The 18732-nt window shown below is 36.2% G+C and overlaps 1 protein-coding gene across 1 annotated transcript; it reads left to right on the forward strand.

The window, feature by feature from the left end:
* The first annotated feature begins 4564 nt into the window (after positions 1-4564).
* On the forward strand, positions 4565-18514 carry LOC132354540 (putative heat shock protein HSP 90-beta-3). Its single transcript, XM_059906420.1, has 2 exons — positions 4565-4601; positions 18231-18514. Exons 1-2 carry the CDS (start codon positions 4565-4567, stop codon positions 18512-18514), a joined length of 321 nt encoding a protein of 106 aa, XP_059762403.1.
* Positions 18515-18732: the final 218 nt, after the last annotated feature.

An 18732-nucleotide genomic window follows, 5' to 3' on the forward strand; every position in this document is an offset into this window, starting at 1 on the left:
ATCTAAAATAATAAAATACCTAGGAATAAATATAACTATAGACGTCAAAGGCCTGGACTTGGAAAACTATAAGACACTGATGAAATAATTGACAACTACACAAACAAATAGAAAGATATATCATGCCTATGAACTGGAAGAATTAGTATTGTTAAAATGATCATACTACCCAAGGCAATCTACAGATTTAATGCAATATCTATCAAAATATCAATGGCATTCTTTACAGAACCAGAACAAATAACTCTAAAATTTGTATGGAAACACAAAAGACCCCAATTGCCAAAACAATCTTGAGAAAGAACAAAGCTGGAAGTATCACACTCCTTGATTTCAAACTATAGTACAAAGCCACAGTAATCAAAACAGCATGGTACTTTAAGAAAAATATGGACATAGATAACTGGAAATGAATAGAGAGCTTAGAAATAAACTCACATTTATGTGGTCAATTAGCCTAAGACAAAGGAGGCAAGAATATACAATGGAGAAAAGACACCATTTTCAAGAAATGATGTTGGGAAAACTGAACAGCTCCATACAAAAGAATCAAACTGAACTACTTTCTGATACCATCTGCAAAAATAAACTCAAAATGGATTAGAGACCCAAATGTAAGACCCAAAGTTATAAAACTCCTAGAAGAAAACATAGGCAGTACACTTTTTGACACTGGTCTTAGCAATATATATATATGTATATTTTTGTATCTGTCTCCTCAGGCAAAGGAAATAAAAGCAAAAATAAACAAAAGGGACCCAATGAAACCTAAAAGCTTTTACACAGTAAAGGAAACCATCAAAAATTGAAAAAACAACCTACTGAATGGAAGTTATTTGCAAATGATATGTTCGATAAGGGGTTAATATCCAAACTATATAAAGAACTCTTACACTCAATTCAAAAAGACAAAAACAAAAACAAAACAAAACAAAATTTAAAAGTGGGCAAAGAACCTGAATAGACATTTTTCCAAAGAAGACATACAGGTCAACGAAGCACAGGAAAAGATGTTCAACATCACTAATTATCAGGGAAATGCAAATCAAAATCACAATGAGGTATTGCCACATAAGTTTCATATTGGCTATTATCAAAAAGATCACAAATAACAAATGTTGGTGAGGATGTGGAAAAAAGGGAACACTTGTGCACTCTTGGTTAAAAAGTGAATTGGCACAGCCACCATGGATATCTGTATGAAGGATTCTCAAAAAATTAAAAATAGAGCTACCATGCAATCCGACAATTACACTCTTGTGTATTTATCTGAAGAGATTGAAAACACTAATTTGAAAAGATATATTCACCCCTGTTGTCATTGCAGCATTATTTATAATAGCCAAGATATGGAAGCAACCTAAGTACCCATAGAGAGATAAATGGATAATGGGGGTTGGGGAGAAGGGAGAATGGGAGAAAGCTGGTCAAAAGTAAAAACTTCCAGTTTTAAGATAAATAAGTACTAGGGATGTTGTGCACAACATGATTAATATAATGAACACTGCTTTATGTTATATATGAGTGCACCTAAGAGAGTAAATCCTATGAGTTCTCTTCACAAGAAAACTTTTTCTTTTTATTTTCTATCTATATGAGATAATGGCCAGTCACTTAACTTATTGTTATAATCATTTCATGATGCTTGTAAGTCAAATCATTATGTTGTACACCTTAAACTTATAGTGCTGTATGTCAATTTTATTTCAATAAAACCAGAAAATGTTCAGAATATTTAGAATAAATATTTTCAAATAAACTTTAAAATTAGAAAACTAAGGCAAATATCCAATGAAGGGAATTAGCTTTGCTCATTTTGAATCCAAGGGACTATATCTTCTAGTGAATGAGAGGGCAGTTACCCTCTGTCCTAATCATAGGTTGTGTAAAATACCAGGAATTTTTTATTAAGCCCTTCAACTCTTTGTTTTTGGGGGTAAAACTCAATGCACATAGTAGGAAAGATATTTTTAGTATAGAAATATTTTTAGTATGATGGACTCCAAATGTGGCTGAGCATCAGCATCACCTGCAGAGCTTGTTAAACTGCAAACACAAAGATGCACAGCCAGTTCCAGGAATGCTGGCCAATTAGATGTAGGTCAGAGGAAAGGTGCTTGGTGGCCCTTAAGGAATAGGTATTTTTTAAATCAAGTTGTGACCCTTAAGGAATGACCCTTAAGGAATAGGTTTTTTATAATCAAGTTGTGGTAATTTAATAATTCACACTCTCCCACTAAACATAATCTGGCCAAGACAAAAGATAGTCATGGAGCAGACCCCTGGATCAATGCTGGAGTCTTCAAATCTCCTTTGTTTTTCTCAGTAAAGACCACCCTCCATTTTTGCACCTGCCATTTTCAAACCACCCTTCTTCATGGTGGCAGATTTACCTAAACTACCATATAAAAGTATAGGGATTAAGAATATGAGTCTTGGAATTGGATCAAGACCTTAATCTGACTCTACTGCTTATCCATCCTGGACAACTCAGTCTCTGAGCTTCTTTTCTTTACCTGTCAGATGAAGCTAATGACATCTACTCTATAGGAATTTATGGGGATTCAGTGTAATGTGTACATTAATGTGGCTTATAAAGTACTAGGCATATTTTAGTTATGAGTTGTAACTGCTTCCTGCTGATGTTTAAAATAAACAGCCTTCAGTGAAATATTTACACATCATATTGCTGGATGCATTGCTGTTCTAAAAGTTTCTTTAGAAATTACCTTACTTTCCCATCCATTTTTTCATTATATTCTGAATAGTATCCACTTGTAGCCACAAATTTGAGTTCTAGAGCACAATATATATCCAGACGTTTATAGAGTAGTGGGCACATATTATTTATTTTTCCAAAAGAAATGTTTATGATTTCCTTCCTATGGGGACTACCTAACTCTGATGTCATAATAATCTTCATCAGTCCCCATCACCCCACTGATAAATTAAGAACATATCTTAACAATGGGTACCATAATTATTTTATGGATAGGCATGTTGTACAAATCAGACCTAGAGTCCTTTCCTGTACTTTTATAGAAATTTGTTGAGAAAGACAACCTTTGATATCCTCTAGGATCAAGGATGCACGGGACATGCAAATCTGAAATTGCTGATTGTTCTCTTTCTCATAATGTGGAGACCACCTCCCTGAAAATGAAGGCAATATGGATGAGTGTAGAAAAAGAGACAGAAACCAGTGATGCAGTGTGAGCACCTGGTTTCAGTCACACCTGTGAACACTGAATATTGGATACCTCCATGAGTATTCTAGTTTTAAAAGCTAATAAGCTTTTTTTCCCCCTCCAACCTAGTATGTACTGGGTATTTACTTTCAATCAGAAGAGTTCTGATCAGTGAAAATATACCTTTCTATGCATTTGTAGAATCCCACTTTATATGTGAATTCCTCTATTTTCTCATCTCCATCCTGGCTGAATTAATTATTCTACCCTTTGGGCATTCCTCCAATGTTGTCTATGCTTGCTGTTTTAAGTGTGTGTCTTCCTCATAGACTATGAACTCCCCTAGGATATGGACTGCTTCTTATTCAACTTTATAGTTTCAGCATCTTGCAGAGTAGCTAATGAAGTAGGAACTTAATGATATTTGTTGTGCAATCTGACTAAAACTAAATGATTACACTGTCATTTACAATTTTCAAATGCACAGACAAAAGTTTATTTCCTCCTTCCCACATCCTCCTATAACTAGAGTCAAAGACTATTTGATCACTCATTGAAAGGGAGTATGGGGATCTGGGAGACAGTAGAACACATCTTCCACGATGGTAAATTTTGAGCTAATATAGTTCAAGTACTTTGCTTTCTGATGATTTAACAACTTGGCAAATTTATAAGAATAGACTGTTTATATTTTCTCTAATATCATCTGTTTTAAATAATTTTTCAGCAGACACTGTCTTGTCATCAATTTATGATTGAGTTCTCTAGCAAATGCCAGTGGTGCAAATGGTCTCTCAAGCAGGTTTCCCCACTGGGAAGGGAATGCACTGATAGGCTGCTGTGGACTGCTGGAATACTGACAGTCAAGATTACCCCCGGTAAGTTATCAATGTGGCTTTCCTATGTGGGTTTGATTGGTATGAGCCAGGTTTTCTATCTGCTCAGCCATGAAACTTTTAAAGGGAAGGAGGGAAGTAATCTCAGTTAATCATTGAGGTAGGTGTTCAGAGTTGTTGCCTCCCCCCACCACATGTAAGCTCATTGATATTTTATGATCTTCCTCGTGATAACATCTACAAGATGTTATCTTGTTCATACAGTTTGGTCACACAGTTTGTTTGTGAGATTACTGAAGGGGAAGCTAGGAAAGAGATCTGGTCGTCTGTTAATTACAGTAAGTCCCCTACATATGAACCTTCAAGTTGTGAACTTTCAAATATTCGAACGTGCGTTCCATCAACGTCAGGCTTGAGTGAAATTTCAGCTTGGCTTCTGTCTCCTATTGCTGATGTTTCTTCAGCTCTACCATCTCCCACCTCTTTTCCCTCCTCCAGTCAGTAACTCTTCTTGCCTGTTCACTCGATGCCAACCCCTGTATGCAAGCTGTTGTATTCTACTGCTCTACTTTTCAAGGTAGTGTACTGTAGGATTAAAAATGTTTTCTTTATTTTTTTGTGTTTATTTGTTTTTTATGTATTATTTGTGTGAAAAGTATTATAAGTCTATTACAGTACAGTACTATATCGCCAATTGTGTTAGTTGTGTACCTAGGCTAATTTTGTTGGACTTACGAACTCATTCTTGGAATGGAACCCATTCATATGTAGGGGACTTACTGTACTTATTTTTCATTTCTACTTCTTTGATCTATGGAAAGAACTGACAAGTTATGGAAAGAACTGACAAGTTAGGCAAAGCATTGTGTGATTAAACGATTTGAAATGTGTGCTTGGGCCAGAAATGAGTAGAGCATGGAGATGCCTAGTTTAAGGTTAAAACAAAAGGGTGTCTCCTGAAAGAGAGATCTTTCCTGCCAAAATCTGCTTATATTACCAAGTAAGCCATTCAGGCTTTGCACCTGAGAGATCAGTGTGTGGAGGCATGTTTTCAGGCGACCCATCCAGTTGTAGCTGTCAGTTTTTTTATTGCACTCCACTCCTTCAAGTCCAGTCTTGTTCTGATGGAGGCACACACTGAGCAAATCAATATTTCATCAGGTCATGCCTATCATTTTCCTTTGAATGTGGCATTTCCTGAATCCTCAAATATAGTGTTGATTATATCTTGGGACCACTCTTGACTTGGACTCTCATGTCTGAAATTAAAATATAAGACAGTGGAGAGAAAAGATTAAATTTTTTAAAACTCTGATTTTATTTGTTTTACTAATTTTAAGAACAAGTATATTATTGAAGGTTGGAGAAACTATAGATTGTAAGTGCCAGTGGTCATGAAAGTCTTCCAAACTCCAGGGACCTTACCCCACTTTCTCCTAATTCTTGATTCTAGGGTTCAGATATTCTATCACTAACAACGACATTTCTCTGGAAAAAATTTTCCAACATCTTACTTAACACTATGTGCCATGGTGAAGCAGGAGATAGATGTGCTCCAGGCTAGAAATTTACAACTAGCCTCCTTTTCGCACTTCCTGGGGTGAGGAAAAGATGGGCTCCAGGCCGGACATTCACTACCAGCCCCCTGTTTACATTTCCTGAGGCAAGAGATAAATGGGCTCCGGACAACATATTTATGACTTGACTCCTGTCTACAGTTTGAGACCTGCACTTCGATGTAAGAAACAATAGGAATAGGGTAGATAACTGGATATTAGACACTTTTATGGCAGGGACAGAGAGGGGCTAAGCCCTTTTAAAAGATCAAGAGTTCATACATTTCCCATCCTTAGGGCAAGAGAGACACTACACATGTGCAAAAGTCTTCACGGGGTCAAAAAGGCAGGGGAAGCCAGACCATAGTAAGTCTTGCTATTTTCCTCCCAGATGTCTTTGATGAAAGCCATCTTGACTGAGGGGTGCGTGCGCACCCAGAGGAGGGTCCTGAGACAAATTAGCCATAGGGTCAGAACAATACGATTGGCCAAGTAGAAGACAAAGATCTAGAAGACTACCCCCTTATAAAGGATTTAAACTTCCCAAAGGTGTGACTCTTGCGACTAACTCACTGAGTTCACATGTGTGTCTTTCCACATGTACTCTGCTTTTCTAATTAACACTTTACTTCCTTCTATACCTTCTGTCTCCTTGTGAGATTCCTCCTTTCAAGGCAGACAAGGACTGGGGACTTTTAGATTTTAGCAGCTGGCTCTGTGGTCTAGCGCTTAAGATTCCCGGTTCCCATTCAGGCAACCAGGGTTTGATTCCCAGTCAGGGAACTAAGGTCTCCTTTCCAGCTGCTGCTTCACCACAAGCTACCACTCACTGCTGCGTATGGCTGAAATCAATGGGTTAAAGAGGCAGTGTGTCATTCTTTGGTGTAAAAATTTCTTTAAGATAAAACAATGCTAACCCTTTAGCAATTTGCTCCCGATAGTTGTGAAACAGTTTGTTTTGCAAACAATTGTTTAAGTTTCTTTTCAGTAGGATCTTCAGAACATACAGGACCCTAACAAGATTTAGGTGAGAAGGGGAAAATTTGGTTCACCAAAGAGGCAAAAAGGGAAACATAAACATTTATTGAACACCTACTATGAGGCTAGTGTATCAAATATGCTGTCAGCAAAATTCATGTAAAACTATGAGATGTCAGTTAGCAGAACGATCAGGGAGTCAAGACACTTGGGCTCAAATTACAGTTCTGTCATTTACTGACAGAATGACCCCAGGCAAGTTACTTAACCATTCAGAAACTCCATTTCCTCATTTGTAAAATAGTATTCATAACAATATCTAAAATCATACTTAAAAAAAAAGAAACAAATAAGGTAATGCCATCAATTTTCACCTTCAAAACCTGTTAGTATGTAATGGTTTTCATTATAAAACTTATCATTATTCATTATGTAATTAAATCAGATTAGGAAACCGAGTCTCAAATAAGATAACCAAAGCCATTTATGAATGCAGGCTGACCTTCTCCTTTATAACACTGTTTTTTACTTTTGGAGGCAGAGATGATAGGAAGCAGGGCGAGGGGTGTGTATATCAGTGGTAGAGGGGTTGGGTTAGGATTTTAGTGGAGCTTTGAGAAATTGGATGATAAGAGAAGGGCTCACTGTTCTTTATGTATTACATTATGATTGCAGCTGCTCAGTCTCCTAATATTTTTTTAGAGTGTCTTTTAGAACATTTGCTACTTTTAGGCTTCCTTGTCATGTCTTGATTTTCCTGATGTCAGAAATGGCTTTGAAAAGTTATACAATGCTGAAACAACTTTGGTCATTTATCAGCTCTCAAGCATCCAAAGTGTTGCCACTATTGTTCAGCAACATTGAAGGAAGGGAATTCACCCCTTGGAACTTTCTTTTGATTGTTGTTAGATTTTAGTCATAGCTAAAAATCATTAAAATCATTGCCCTCATAAGAAAAGTCTGCACTTTGGTGGCCTTGTAGTTTTCCATTACTGTGCCCAAGCTGTTCATTGAGATACAAAGAGGATCTAAGCAATGTCATCTATCTCAGTCATTTTTGACATGAGAGTAAAACCCAGTGTCTGAAATCTTTGTCTCTTGTCACCCTAAAACTCTATCCATCAATCTTTCTTCTCATCAGTTCTAACATAAATGCCAGAGAGAGACATTTTCCTTCTCACTTTTAAGTTAAGGCAACTAAGCTTGCTTTTATATGTATCAACTGTATCATACTACACAGGTAGAGCAGAGCCTTAGCTGGTTCCATGATGAATGCTGGTGCTGCCAATGACTTTGTTTTGGAAAGACAATTTCCTGTTTTAACACAGTCCTTAGAAAATAGTGAACTGAAGCATGAACCACTCAAATATTTTTTCTTAGAGTCCACTTTACTCATTTGTCACTAAAAAATCTCAGTGTGCCATAAAACAAATACAGTTTTTTAATAACTTGGCTTCAGATCCAAACTGAAGCTGTATCAATAGTAGGAAAGAACCATTATGTAGTTCTTAACATTTTGATAAATATTTTCTTATACATTATAGTCATTTGTTAGCTTAAGTAAGCTGCAAAAATTTTAGGATATATATTACTGGGGGAATCATGTATTTTTTCCACCATGCACAGATAATTTCAGGATTACTGGCCAAATAGTCAATATTGTTAGGGAACTACAGTGATAAGAACGAGGGTGGATGTTCTTTCTCAAGAATACTGGGGTCTTGCTCTGAGACAAAAGCTAATAAAGCTGAATGAGAGGCCTGTCTTAAATATGCAAGGTAGGGCTTTATCAAAATATACCAGTATAAGGCTGAGATAGAATTAAATCCTTAACCACTTTAATACTATAGGAGCTTCCATGGATGATATAAAACTCTCCATTTTCTTGAGGGCCAGTTATGTCAGGTTTTCAGACTCTTAAGAGAATATAAAATGAATATAAAAATGAATTATAGAATATAAAATTGAATATGATTCTGGTATATGTTAGAAAATGTGGGAAATTCTAGATTGACTTTTTTAGATTGATATTTTTTAGGTCATTTTTAGAAGTGATACCATCTTGGCCAGATAGGGCACTACTTAGAAATACAGGATATGGCCCAGAAACTGCACATCAGAGATCTCAGATATCCATTTGTTAAGTATTGGCCTGGGAGTGATTCTCAGAAGACAATTAAGAAAAGACTGGATTAAGGACACATGAAATACCAGATATAGAAACAGTGTCAGATTTTTTCAACATAACTCACAACTACTGAACCTCATAGGCCATGGAAGGTGCTGACTATCAAGTACTATAAACTAACAAGAATATTGCAGAGGTTAAAAGGAATCACAGCTCTCTGGCAAAAACGAGTCTGGAATATCCTTATTACCTTTCCATATAAGGACAGCACTAATATTTTCAATGTCCTGAAAGTCAAATTTTGGAACAGATCAAAGGGTTATAGGTATTGACTGCATTGAAGTCTCAGTTCATAAATAGTTTTGTGCCAAAAGAGCATGAGGGGATAAAAGGATAAATAAAATATTGTATATCCATACACTGGAACACTGTTTGGCCATAAAAAGGAACAAAATACTGATGCATGCTAAAACATGTATGAATCCTAAAAACGTGCTAAGTGAAAGAAGCCAGACAAAAAAGATCAGACCTTGTGATTCTATTTATATGAAATGTTTAGAATAAGCAAATCTATAAAGATAGAAGGTAGATTAATGGTTGCCTATTATATGGCTGAGGATGGGAAGAGGGAAGGACTGCAAATGAGTACAAGTTTTCCTTTTGGTGTGGTGAAAGTGTTCTAAAATGAGATTGTGGTGATTACTGTAGAACTCTGTAAATATACTGAAAAACACTAGCTTATTAATTTGAAATGGATGAATTTTTATGGTATGTAAATTTTATCTCAATAAAGCTATTAGAAGAAAAAAGAACAGAGAAAGTCTTTGTGGAGGAAAAATAAACATAATGAACTCTGAAAGACATGAACAATTGGCTCATTAAGATAACACTTGTCCTTCTTAACCAGGTATGTAGGCCTCAGGCATCAGATCACCATCTCATTTTCAGTGGAGAAAAAGAGAAAGGCTCACCAGGCTCTGAGTTCACATCACAGCTTCTGGGACACAGTTAGTTTAGTTGTCACTTAGAGGGCACTATTATACCATTATTGTAAGGGGAAATATTGGACTAAATCTTTGGATTTATTATTATCTGCTGCTGTGTGTGGGGATGCTGAAGACTCAGGGCTTCAGGAGGCATGCTCACATAATATTCCCTGTAGGTGACCAACCTTACACTTGGGCTCTGTTGTACTGGTTATTGGTCCTCTAGATTGGGCAGGAGGATGCTGGAAGCTAGGAGGGTCTCTGAAAGCCTTAGCCAAATTTATCTCCTACCTCACGTGGCTAGGAGAGATTCTAGGAGAAAACCAAACTCAGCATATTCACCCAGGGCTGAATTGTTATTATGAGCTCTAGAATCAAAATAAATAGGAGCACTAGAAAATTCCAGGCTTCAGGAGATAGCTTGTGAACATTCATGGATGACCTAGACTGGGTTTCAGTGGGCCTCAGAAATAGGGGCCATGTGAGAGTGGTCCACAGCATCAGCAGACACAGAGCACAGTTGACTCTAGTCTAATTCCCTGAGTGGAGAATATCAGGTTCTGTAGCTGTAGGGCTTGGGACTAAGGGGAATAATGATGGCAGGAGTTTTTGCAACAAAGGGCAGGTCGTCAGAATGTCAAAAGGTTATTGTTAATTAAAGAAAACCAGATATCTCAAGTTAAATAATTTAGTGCTATTCTATGTATGGGAAGATGCAAGAGTCTGGGATCACTGAAATCATTCCTTTGATATGCACCTCAGCTATCTGGGGCCAACATCTTGTGTATTCTAATCCTGAGTTTCCTCAAGCTGCACCATTGTGGGTGGCTGCAATCTGATGACAGCTAGATGGTGGGCATATCTTATTTCCAGCTTGAGTTCTCTCAGAGCTCACCATTGGGGGTGGCTGCAATCACTGATGGCTGTGACACCCTTTGTTTACTGATATGACAGGCAGCATTTAGTCCACAGTGTCCCTCATGGTCATAAATTCGACCAATGTTTGAGAGGCATTTCATGACCAATTTTGTCCCATGGCACTGGGAGTCTCTTCCCAGATTAGGCAAAGATTCTTGTTGATATGCCAACTCCAGGTGCTGATTTCTGGATTAGGCCCTGTTGATAATTTAAAATTCTCTGGATCCTCTCTCTTACTAGTCTATTGTGATCCAGGAAATGTTTTTCCCTTGTTGCTCCTTTCCATGCCTAGAATCACACTATTACCATTATTCTGTAAGAGTCATAAGTGTGATGTATTTCCTCAAGATGTTTAGCCATCATCAATTTTTTTGGAGGTCTGGTTGCACATTGGGTACTGTAAGAGACAATGGTCTTATAAAATAGACAGGATATAAGCTATTAACATTGACAAAGTCATAGTGCAGCAGAGAGACACAAAGCATAAACAATTTGGAAACAAAGAATAAATTAAAATGATGATTAGTATAACTAGCTGTAATCTGGTTGCAATAAACCATCAAGTCTACAGGAGAGCTAGCTGGAGAAGCCAAATTCTGGATGGATCAGATAGAGAGGAAAAGATAAATGTTTCATCTTTGTTTACAAAGTTATACTTTATCAAATTCTTGTAGGTCAGAGCATAAGAGAAAAGTATTTTTCTGGAAAACAAAGATTAAAGCCGGTATATTTCTCCCCAGAAGTCATAAAGTTATAAATCATATTTATCAGCTCATTCAATCCCTTGTAATTAATTTCTGTTGACCTGGATGAAGTCATCAGGTTTTCCATTAGAGTTTTGTCATTTGTTACCCTGTTCAGTGGATTATCTAGAGGCTCTCAGAAACTTATATTTGTCAAAAAATTTCTTTTATGAGCCTTCTTGAGGATCTTCATTTTGTAAAAGCATCAGAGTAAAATAATGACTGTCTATAAAGGGCAAAACTTAAAATGGCATGGTTAAAGGTTTGAGTACAATGCAATTGGTAAGAAACTTGGACATTTCTGTGACATGTAATACATTAAGATAATAACTAGAATTATAACATTTTATCAGGGCATATCAGATGTTAGGAATTATATATAAATTTTGGAATATCTATATCAATGACATTTATCTATATACTATAACCTAAGGTTCATCTGCAACCACTTGACAATGTTTCTCAAGTAATTTAACATACCAACTAAGCGTAGTTTAACATTCCTTTCTGAGATGTCTCAGGGTTCCTTGGAAGCATCCCAGAGTTAGCTGGAGGCTAAAAGAACTTTAGTTAGAATTTGATATTTTGGAAAGTTTGTTAAATGTATCAAAAAGGTTTTAAGACACAATAGGATCATAGGTCACTGTGAAACAATACTTACTCATTTAATCAAAGTCACAAAAAGATTTTAAAATATCACTTAAGGGCACAGAAACTCACTAAATCTGTTATCAAAAAGGAGCACTCTAAGATATGTTGTGCTCTTAACAGAGAGAGAAATCAAAATCCAGTCTTGTACTAGCTTACTTAAAAACAAAATCCATTTACTTAATTAAATTCAATCTAAATTTAGCGAATCCATGCATTAAACTTTTTTCTTGGGGGTTCCTTTCCACAACCTTTCATCACTTTTTGTATCCATGTCAGTTTGTCCCTTATTTTTCCATCCAAAGCCAACCATCTCTAAGACAAAATTACTATCTTTTCCCTTAATAAAATGCAATCCCATTCCTTATAGCTTCTTTACTGAAAACACACATCCTACTTTCCTATTTAAATGTTTTATTATTTCTATTGGCTTCTATTACATATTTAAAATAGAATCCTCAACTGTTAAGAAACCTTAATTTCTAGTGAAAATTAAGAAGTAAGCAATTATGAACTGTCTTTTACACTAGCATTCTGTAGATTGGTGAACATAAATACCAGTGATAATTTCTAAAAACATTTGCTTTCTGATAGAGAATATCTCAGTTTGGCACCAAATATATTCATTAATAGTCCTAAATACCTTTAGTTTCTCTGTTTAGTAATTGATATCTCAGTATCTTATTTTTTTGGAAATGACCTAGCTATTCAACAGACTTCCATCATTTAATTTAAATTAGCGCAAGTCTAGAATTTTAAGTTATAAAGTATTTGGAGAGATCATTTTAAGTAGATATTTGTAAAACAATTATTTTTAAAGAGTTTACTCAAAAGCTCTTATCTCATTTACATTTAAAGTTTCATCATATCAAGCTGTTTTCCTTGCTGACAAATTTGCAACAGATATAATAAGGTCTTGTTTGACTTCCATTAAACCTAGTACAATAAAAGTATTATACTTAATGCTGATGACTCTAAAGACATGTCTGTATTAATTAGATCAACAAACAAACTACCTTTAATACCAGGTATCAACTTAATATTGGATATTTCCCAGTTCACTTGAACCTGAAAGTCATTTTGCCTAGCTTCTTTTATAGTTAATTTGTAAGCACTTACTTTTAAGTCAGTTAAATGGAGTGCACTATACATTCAATTCTGATAATGACTTCTAGAGGTAGATATATCTCATATGTATAATGTGTTCACAGATATATAAATAGGCAAAACTTGAGATCTCATGACTTTACTTAAAAAAAAAACAGTTATAAATCAGGCATTACAATATAAACTTACTAGTTTACAAAGAAGTGTTGGAATACATTAAAGTTGCTTGCTCAGATGACTAAGGCTTTAAAATTTGTGGAAAAGACTTCTAAGATTTGTATTTGTTCTTGAGAAAAATTCTAAGGAGGCTATGAATTAGATTTTCAGCAGAGGGAGGCTTTCCAGTGCTTTGAATTTTAAAACTGCCACCTTTGTCATTTGTTTTTCTTGGTTTCAAGTCTTTCCTGATTGAGCTAATTAGACTCAGTCTCAGGTCCCTGTGGCCTGTATTTACATGTCTGATTTGTAGAGATTTGTACGACAAAGACAGTTGCTTTTCGATATCAGTGAGAATGTTTCCAACGAAATTGAAATTTAAGTGTTCTATGTTCTAGAGTTTTAGAGTTTAATTTATCATTCCTTCACAATTTGTATAAGGCATTCAACAAAGAGCTTCTTTCTGAGTTTATGAGTTAAACCCAGAGCAAAATCACTATTTTTATTTTTATTAGTCCCTTAATATGAGTGCCTATTTCACTTTATTGTATGGCTCAGGTACCCTATTGGTTTCCTTTAGTATGTTTACTATTTCCTGAGGGGCAGATCTATATGCCTTGTCTTACAATATCATACAGGGGAAGCATTCCCCAATGAAACATGTCTATCTCACAACATAATTAAGCAAAAGAAATGTAACCATCTTAAATAAAGCCCACTTAAATAGACCAATTTTATATGCTTTCTTCTCAATTCTGTCAACTTTTATACCTTTAACTTTAGTTTTCACTAGGATCCAATCAACAAGCTTTGATCTTACCAGAGGAGTCTTAGAAGTTTTTCTTTCTTTTTATTCCCTGTCCATTTTATTTTTATATAAAATGTTCTGGGATCCCCATAGAGAGGAGATGAGCTAAGGAGCACAGGCCCTTTTATCAATCTTGATTAATTGGCCTAATTTTTGCCCCAAGTAATTGTTGGTCAGGTATCTCAGTGTAACTTCTTTTTCCAGCCACCTATATATATATATATATATAATAATATATATAATAAATACATATATATTAAATTGGGGTAAATAAAGCAGGCTTGTTTGGCTTTTAATCTTGGGGACCAGTAGGGGTTCCCTTTTGGCCCATTTAACCTTAGGTAATGTAATATCAAAGCCTTGTGTTTTAATCACATAAATGTCCATTTTATTTATTCCACTCTAAATAATAATCTAAAGATTTCTTTATCCATTTGGGATGTCTTTTTAAAAATTTCTACCTTGTTGGAAAAAGTATCTAAGTTTTTCTTACAGGTTTTTTTCCTGTTAACATTAGTTACTTTTAATTTTTTTTTTAAGCATCTGTATGTCACCTACAAATTGGCACTTGCCATCTACTTCTACAAGGATCAAATTATGAGCCACTGCAGTTGCTGACCACCAGGGAGATCAGGAATGAGGCCCTCTTTGCTCTGTGAAAAACTGGCAGAACAGGTCTTCAGATAGTTAGATATTTTCAGGGGATGATTTTATAAGTCCAATTCTTGCATCTCCTCATATCTAGAAAAGCAGTAAAATCCTTCATGGTGATGTCTGCTGCTTGTAACTAGCAGTAACCTTCACGAGCCTAGCAGAAACTTTCTGTAAAAAATACATGATTGATTGCATGTACTCCCCCTTCACCAAAATCACATGTATACTGACCTTCCCCCCTACCTCTTTGGAGCAGTTTCTCAGAGCTGTCTGAAATGCTCTCTCCTGGGCTATAGTCTTCATTTTGCCCCAAATAAAACTTAGCTCTCACACTGTGCTTTTTTTTCCCCAGTCAACATGTAAGATCCATTGAGGGGAAGCAAAGACCACAAATAAAGCTTCTCAAACTGTTTTATTTTTTTGTTTGTTTGATTTAAACTAATGGAGTTCTTAGGTTAACCATTAGATATACTTCTTTTTTTTTTTCCACTTTTAGTTTGATTTTTGTTTATATAGGTACCAGTAAAACAGTTGTTTATAATGAGTGCTCTCTAAAAAAATTACCAATTTAGAAGATTCTCCAATTTAAAAGATCCATCATTTGGCTATTAACCAATAAGATGCAAGTGGCTTTCACATAAGAGCGTGGGAAGGATGCCACCTAAATAAAAGATCCAGAAAGTGTACTCCCCAAAATAGCGTGACAGAGATCAATTTTTTTTTTTAAACACACACACACAACATACTAAGAAGATCAGTATAATATTTACATCTCAAAGACACAAGAAGAGAAATGCAAGTTCCCCCTAGAAGGCCTTTGTTTAAAGTCAGAATTCTGAAAATATATTTTTATCAAGCTGGCTTTTAAAACTTAACTGCATTCGCAATAACAGAGCCCCTTCTTTTAGGATGAGATTTCCTTTAATTCCCAATTAAGTAAGTATTTGTAAGTGTAAGTATGTATGTACATAAACCTGGCTGGGGTATTAGTTGGAGGCTGACAATCTGTCGTTCCTTTTTTGTTGTTTGTTTTGAAAGCTTTATTTCTCATTCTGAGGTCGGTTTGTTGATTGATAAACTTGCTAATGCTGATCATTTGGTGGGTCAATGTGCTGCTTAAGAGCTTAACTCCTCTTTTTCCTTTTTTTTTTTTTTTTTTATTCTTCCAGAGTTGTTTTAGCTCCCTTTTACGTGTCTCGGGTTTTCCCGGTGGCAGCGTAAGACAAGCACAGGTGCTCAGATCACGGAATGGCCAGTTCTTATTCATGTCCCTGGTTGAGCAGGTTGTTAATTAAAACGAGTGGGTTTCCCTACAGGGACGGCTACACAAAGGCGTGAGGCCTTTGACTTCACCACTCTTCAAAGTTTCTCAGTCCCCTGAGAAAGCCATTGCCAGCCGGGATGAGAGGGTCCCTTCTTCAGAGATAAGAAGTTTTCATAAGATTTAAGTTTTATTTCAACAAACTATATTAATGTAGACAATTCAAGGAAAAATGATAGGCCAGTCTTCCCCCTAATTACCCAGTCCAACCCTATTCAGTGTTTAACTGAGCAAAGTCTTCCTAAGTTTTTTGACTGAGGATAAAACCACTCAGTGTCTAAACTGAGCCTGAATGTGTTTCAACCAGGCTCCCCTAATCTTTTTCAATTAGGGGGCATTTTCTCCTTTTTCAACTGGGCTCCCCTAATACCTTTAAATTAGAGGGTCACTCCCCTATATCTTTCAATTGGGGAGCCAGGTACATGTTAGACATTATCAAATAAAACTCAGGATCATCAACCAAAAATTGGGAGAACCAGGAGAGACTCAATTCTTCTGGACTCTCCAATGAGGCAGATGGGCACAAGAGACCTCTGCTGGTACCAAGGATCCAGTTCATCATAGAGTTCAGGTGAAGGAGATACATCTGCTCTGGGTCCTTTATTCATGGTATTCAAAACTGTTGACTGAAAAAAAATGTACAACTTAAAAGTTAAGAGTTATGTTTTATTCAGTGGACATTCTTAGGACTTCAAGCCCATCAGATAGCATCTCAAATAACCCTGAGAAAACTGCTCCAAGGATGCAAGGGGGGAGCCAGGATACACCAGTGTTTTTGCAAAAAAGACCAGGTAGTTGGAACGTCAAAGATGATTGTTAATTAAAGAAAACCAGATATCTCAATTTAAATAAGTTAGTGCTTTTCTATGTATGGGAAGATGCAAGAGTCTGGGATCACTGAAATCATTCCTTTGATATGCACCTCAGCTATCTGGGGTCAACATCCTTTGTTTTCTCATCCTGAGTTTCCTCAAGCTGCACCATTGTGGGTGGCTGCAATCTGATGACTGCTAAATGGCAGGCATTCCTTGTTTTCATCCTGAGTTCCCTCAGGGCTCACTGTCAGGGGTGGCTGCAATCGCTGATGGCTGTGACATCATTTGTTTACTGTATGGCAGGCAGCATTCTTAGTCCACTGTTGCTGTTTCTTCTCCTGGCTTCTTTGTTGGTAAATGAATTTATTTTGTTGTGAATTCATGCATGAGTCCAAGTATGAGGGTCTTTCTGAGTTATGGCTAAACATTTGTAGGAAAAAATGGGAAAATTTATGCTCACTTGAAACACAAGAATTCTCTTTTGGACTTTTTTTTGGTCTTGAAATGACTTTGTCTGATTTTGGAATCAGAGTAATGCCGTTCTCATAAAATGGGTTGGGAAGTGTTCCCTCTTCTATATTCTAGAAGGATGTATGTGGAATGGGTTTCTTTATTTCTCTTTGGAATTTATTTCATGGGTGTTGACTCACTGTTTACATCACTGTTATTGCAGAGGAAATTTGTTTTCCATAAGGCAGAATCTCTAATAGTCAGATAGAACCACTCAACATTCTTCACCATTTTCCACCTGAGGAAACCTTACTCCCATTTCCTTACAGCTCCAAGTGCCCTTTTGGTATCTTTCTGGAGCACAGTCTTTCATATCAGACAGACTTGGGTCCAAATTCTAGCTTTGCTTCTGATTTTTTAAAAGACTTATTTTTTAGAACAATTTTTAGGTTTACAGAAAAATTGCATGGAAAGTATAGAGAGTTCCCTTTTTTTCTCCCTCCTACAAAATGTCTCCTATTTTCACAATCTTGCATTAGTGTGGTTCATTTGGTAGAACTTATAAACCAATATTGATAAATAATTATAAACAAGAGTCCATAGTTTGCAGTAGAGTTTACTCTTTGTGTTGTACAACTCTTTGGGTTTGGAAAAATGTAAAATGTCATGTATTGATCATTACAGAATCATATAGAAGTTTTACCACCATGTTATATGCTGTGATACATTTATTCATCCTGTCCTCTCTGCCCCTGAACCCTTGATAGCCACTGATCTTTTTACTATCTCCATAGTTTTTCCTTTTCCAGAACGTCATATAGTTGAAATAATACAATATAATCTTTTCAGACTGCCTGCTTTCACTTAGTGGTATACTTTTAAATTTCTTCCATATCTTTTAATAGCTTGATAAACTCATTTCCTTTTAACATTGAAAGGCTGGACTGCCAACATGGAGCGCATCATGCAAACCCTGGCACTTCGGGACAACTCGACCATGGGCTACATGATGGCCAAAAAGCATCTGGAGATCAATCCTGGCTACCCCATTGTGGAGACCCTGCGGCAGAAGGCAGAAGCAGACAAGAATGACAAGGCCGTCAAGGACCTGGTGGTGCTGCTGTTCGAAACTACACTGCTCTCTTCCGTAGAAGAGAATTTGTATCTTTTCAAATTCTATTGTTTGAGTGTGCCACAGTTTATTTATCCATTAACCCACTGAAGGATGTCTTGGTAGCTTCTAAGTTTTGGCAATTATGAATTATGAATAAAGTTGCTATATGGACATAAGTTTTTTGCATGGACATAAGTTTTCAACTCATTTGGGTAAGCACCTAGGAGTGTGATTGTTGGATTATATAATCAGACTATGGTTAGCTTTGTAAGAAACTGTGCTTTCCAATGTTGTTACTGAATTAAGTTGTACGTATTTCTGCTTGG

The sequence above is a fragment of the Balaenoptera ricei genome, chromosome 20, assembly GCF_028023285.1.
Source record: "Balaenoptera ricei isolate mBalRic1 chromosome 20, mBalRic1.hap2, whole genome shotgun sequence".
Lineage (NCBI taxonomy): Eukaryota > Metazoa > Chordata > Mammalia > Artiodactyla > Balaenopteridae > Balaenoptera > Balaenoptera ricei.

What these genes read in the sequence shown, in the direction of transcription:
- LOC132354540 (XM_059906420.1), top strand. Translation starts at nt 4,565, where the DNA reads ATGCAAGCTGTTGTATTCTACTGCTCTACTTTTCAAG. An exon ending in CTACTGCTCTACTTTTCAAG is followed by an intron (nt 4,602 to 18,230) that starts GTAGTGTACTGT and finishes TAACATTGAAAG; the next exon opens with GCTGGACTGCCAACATGGAG.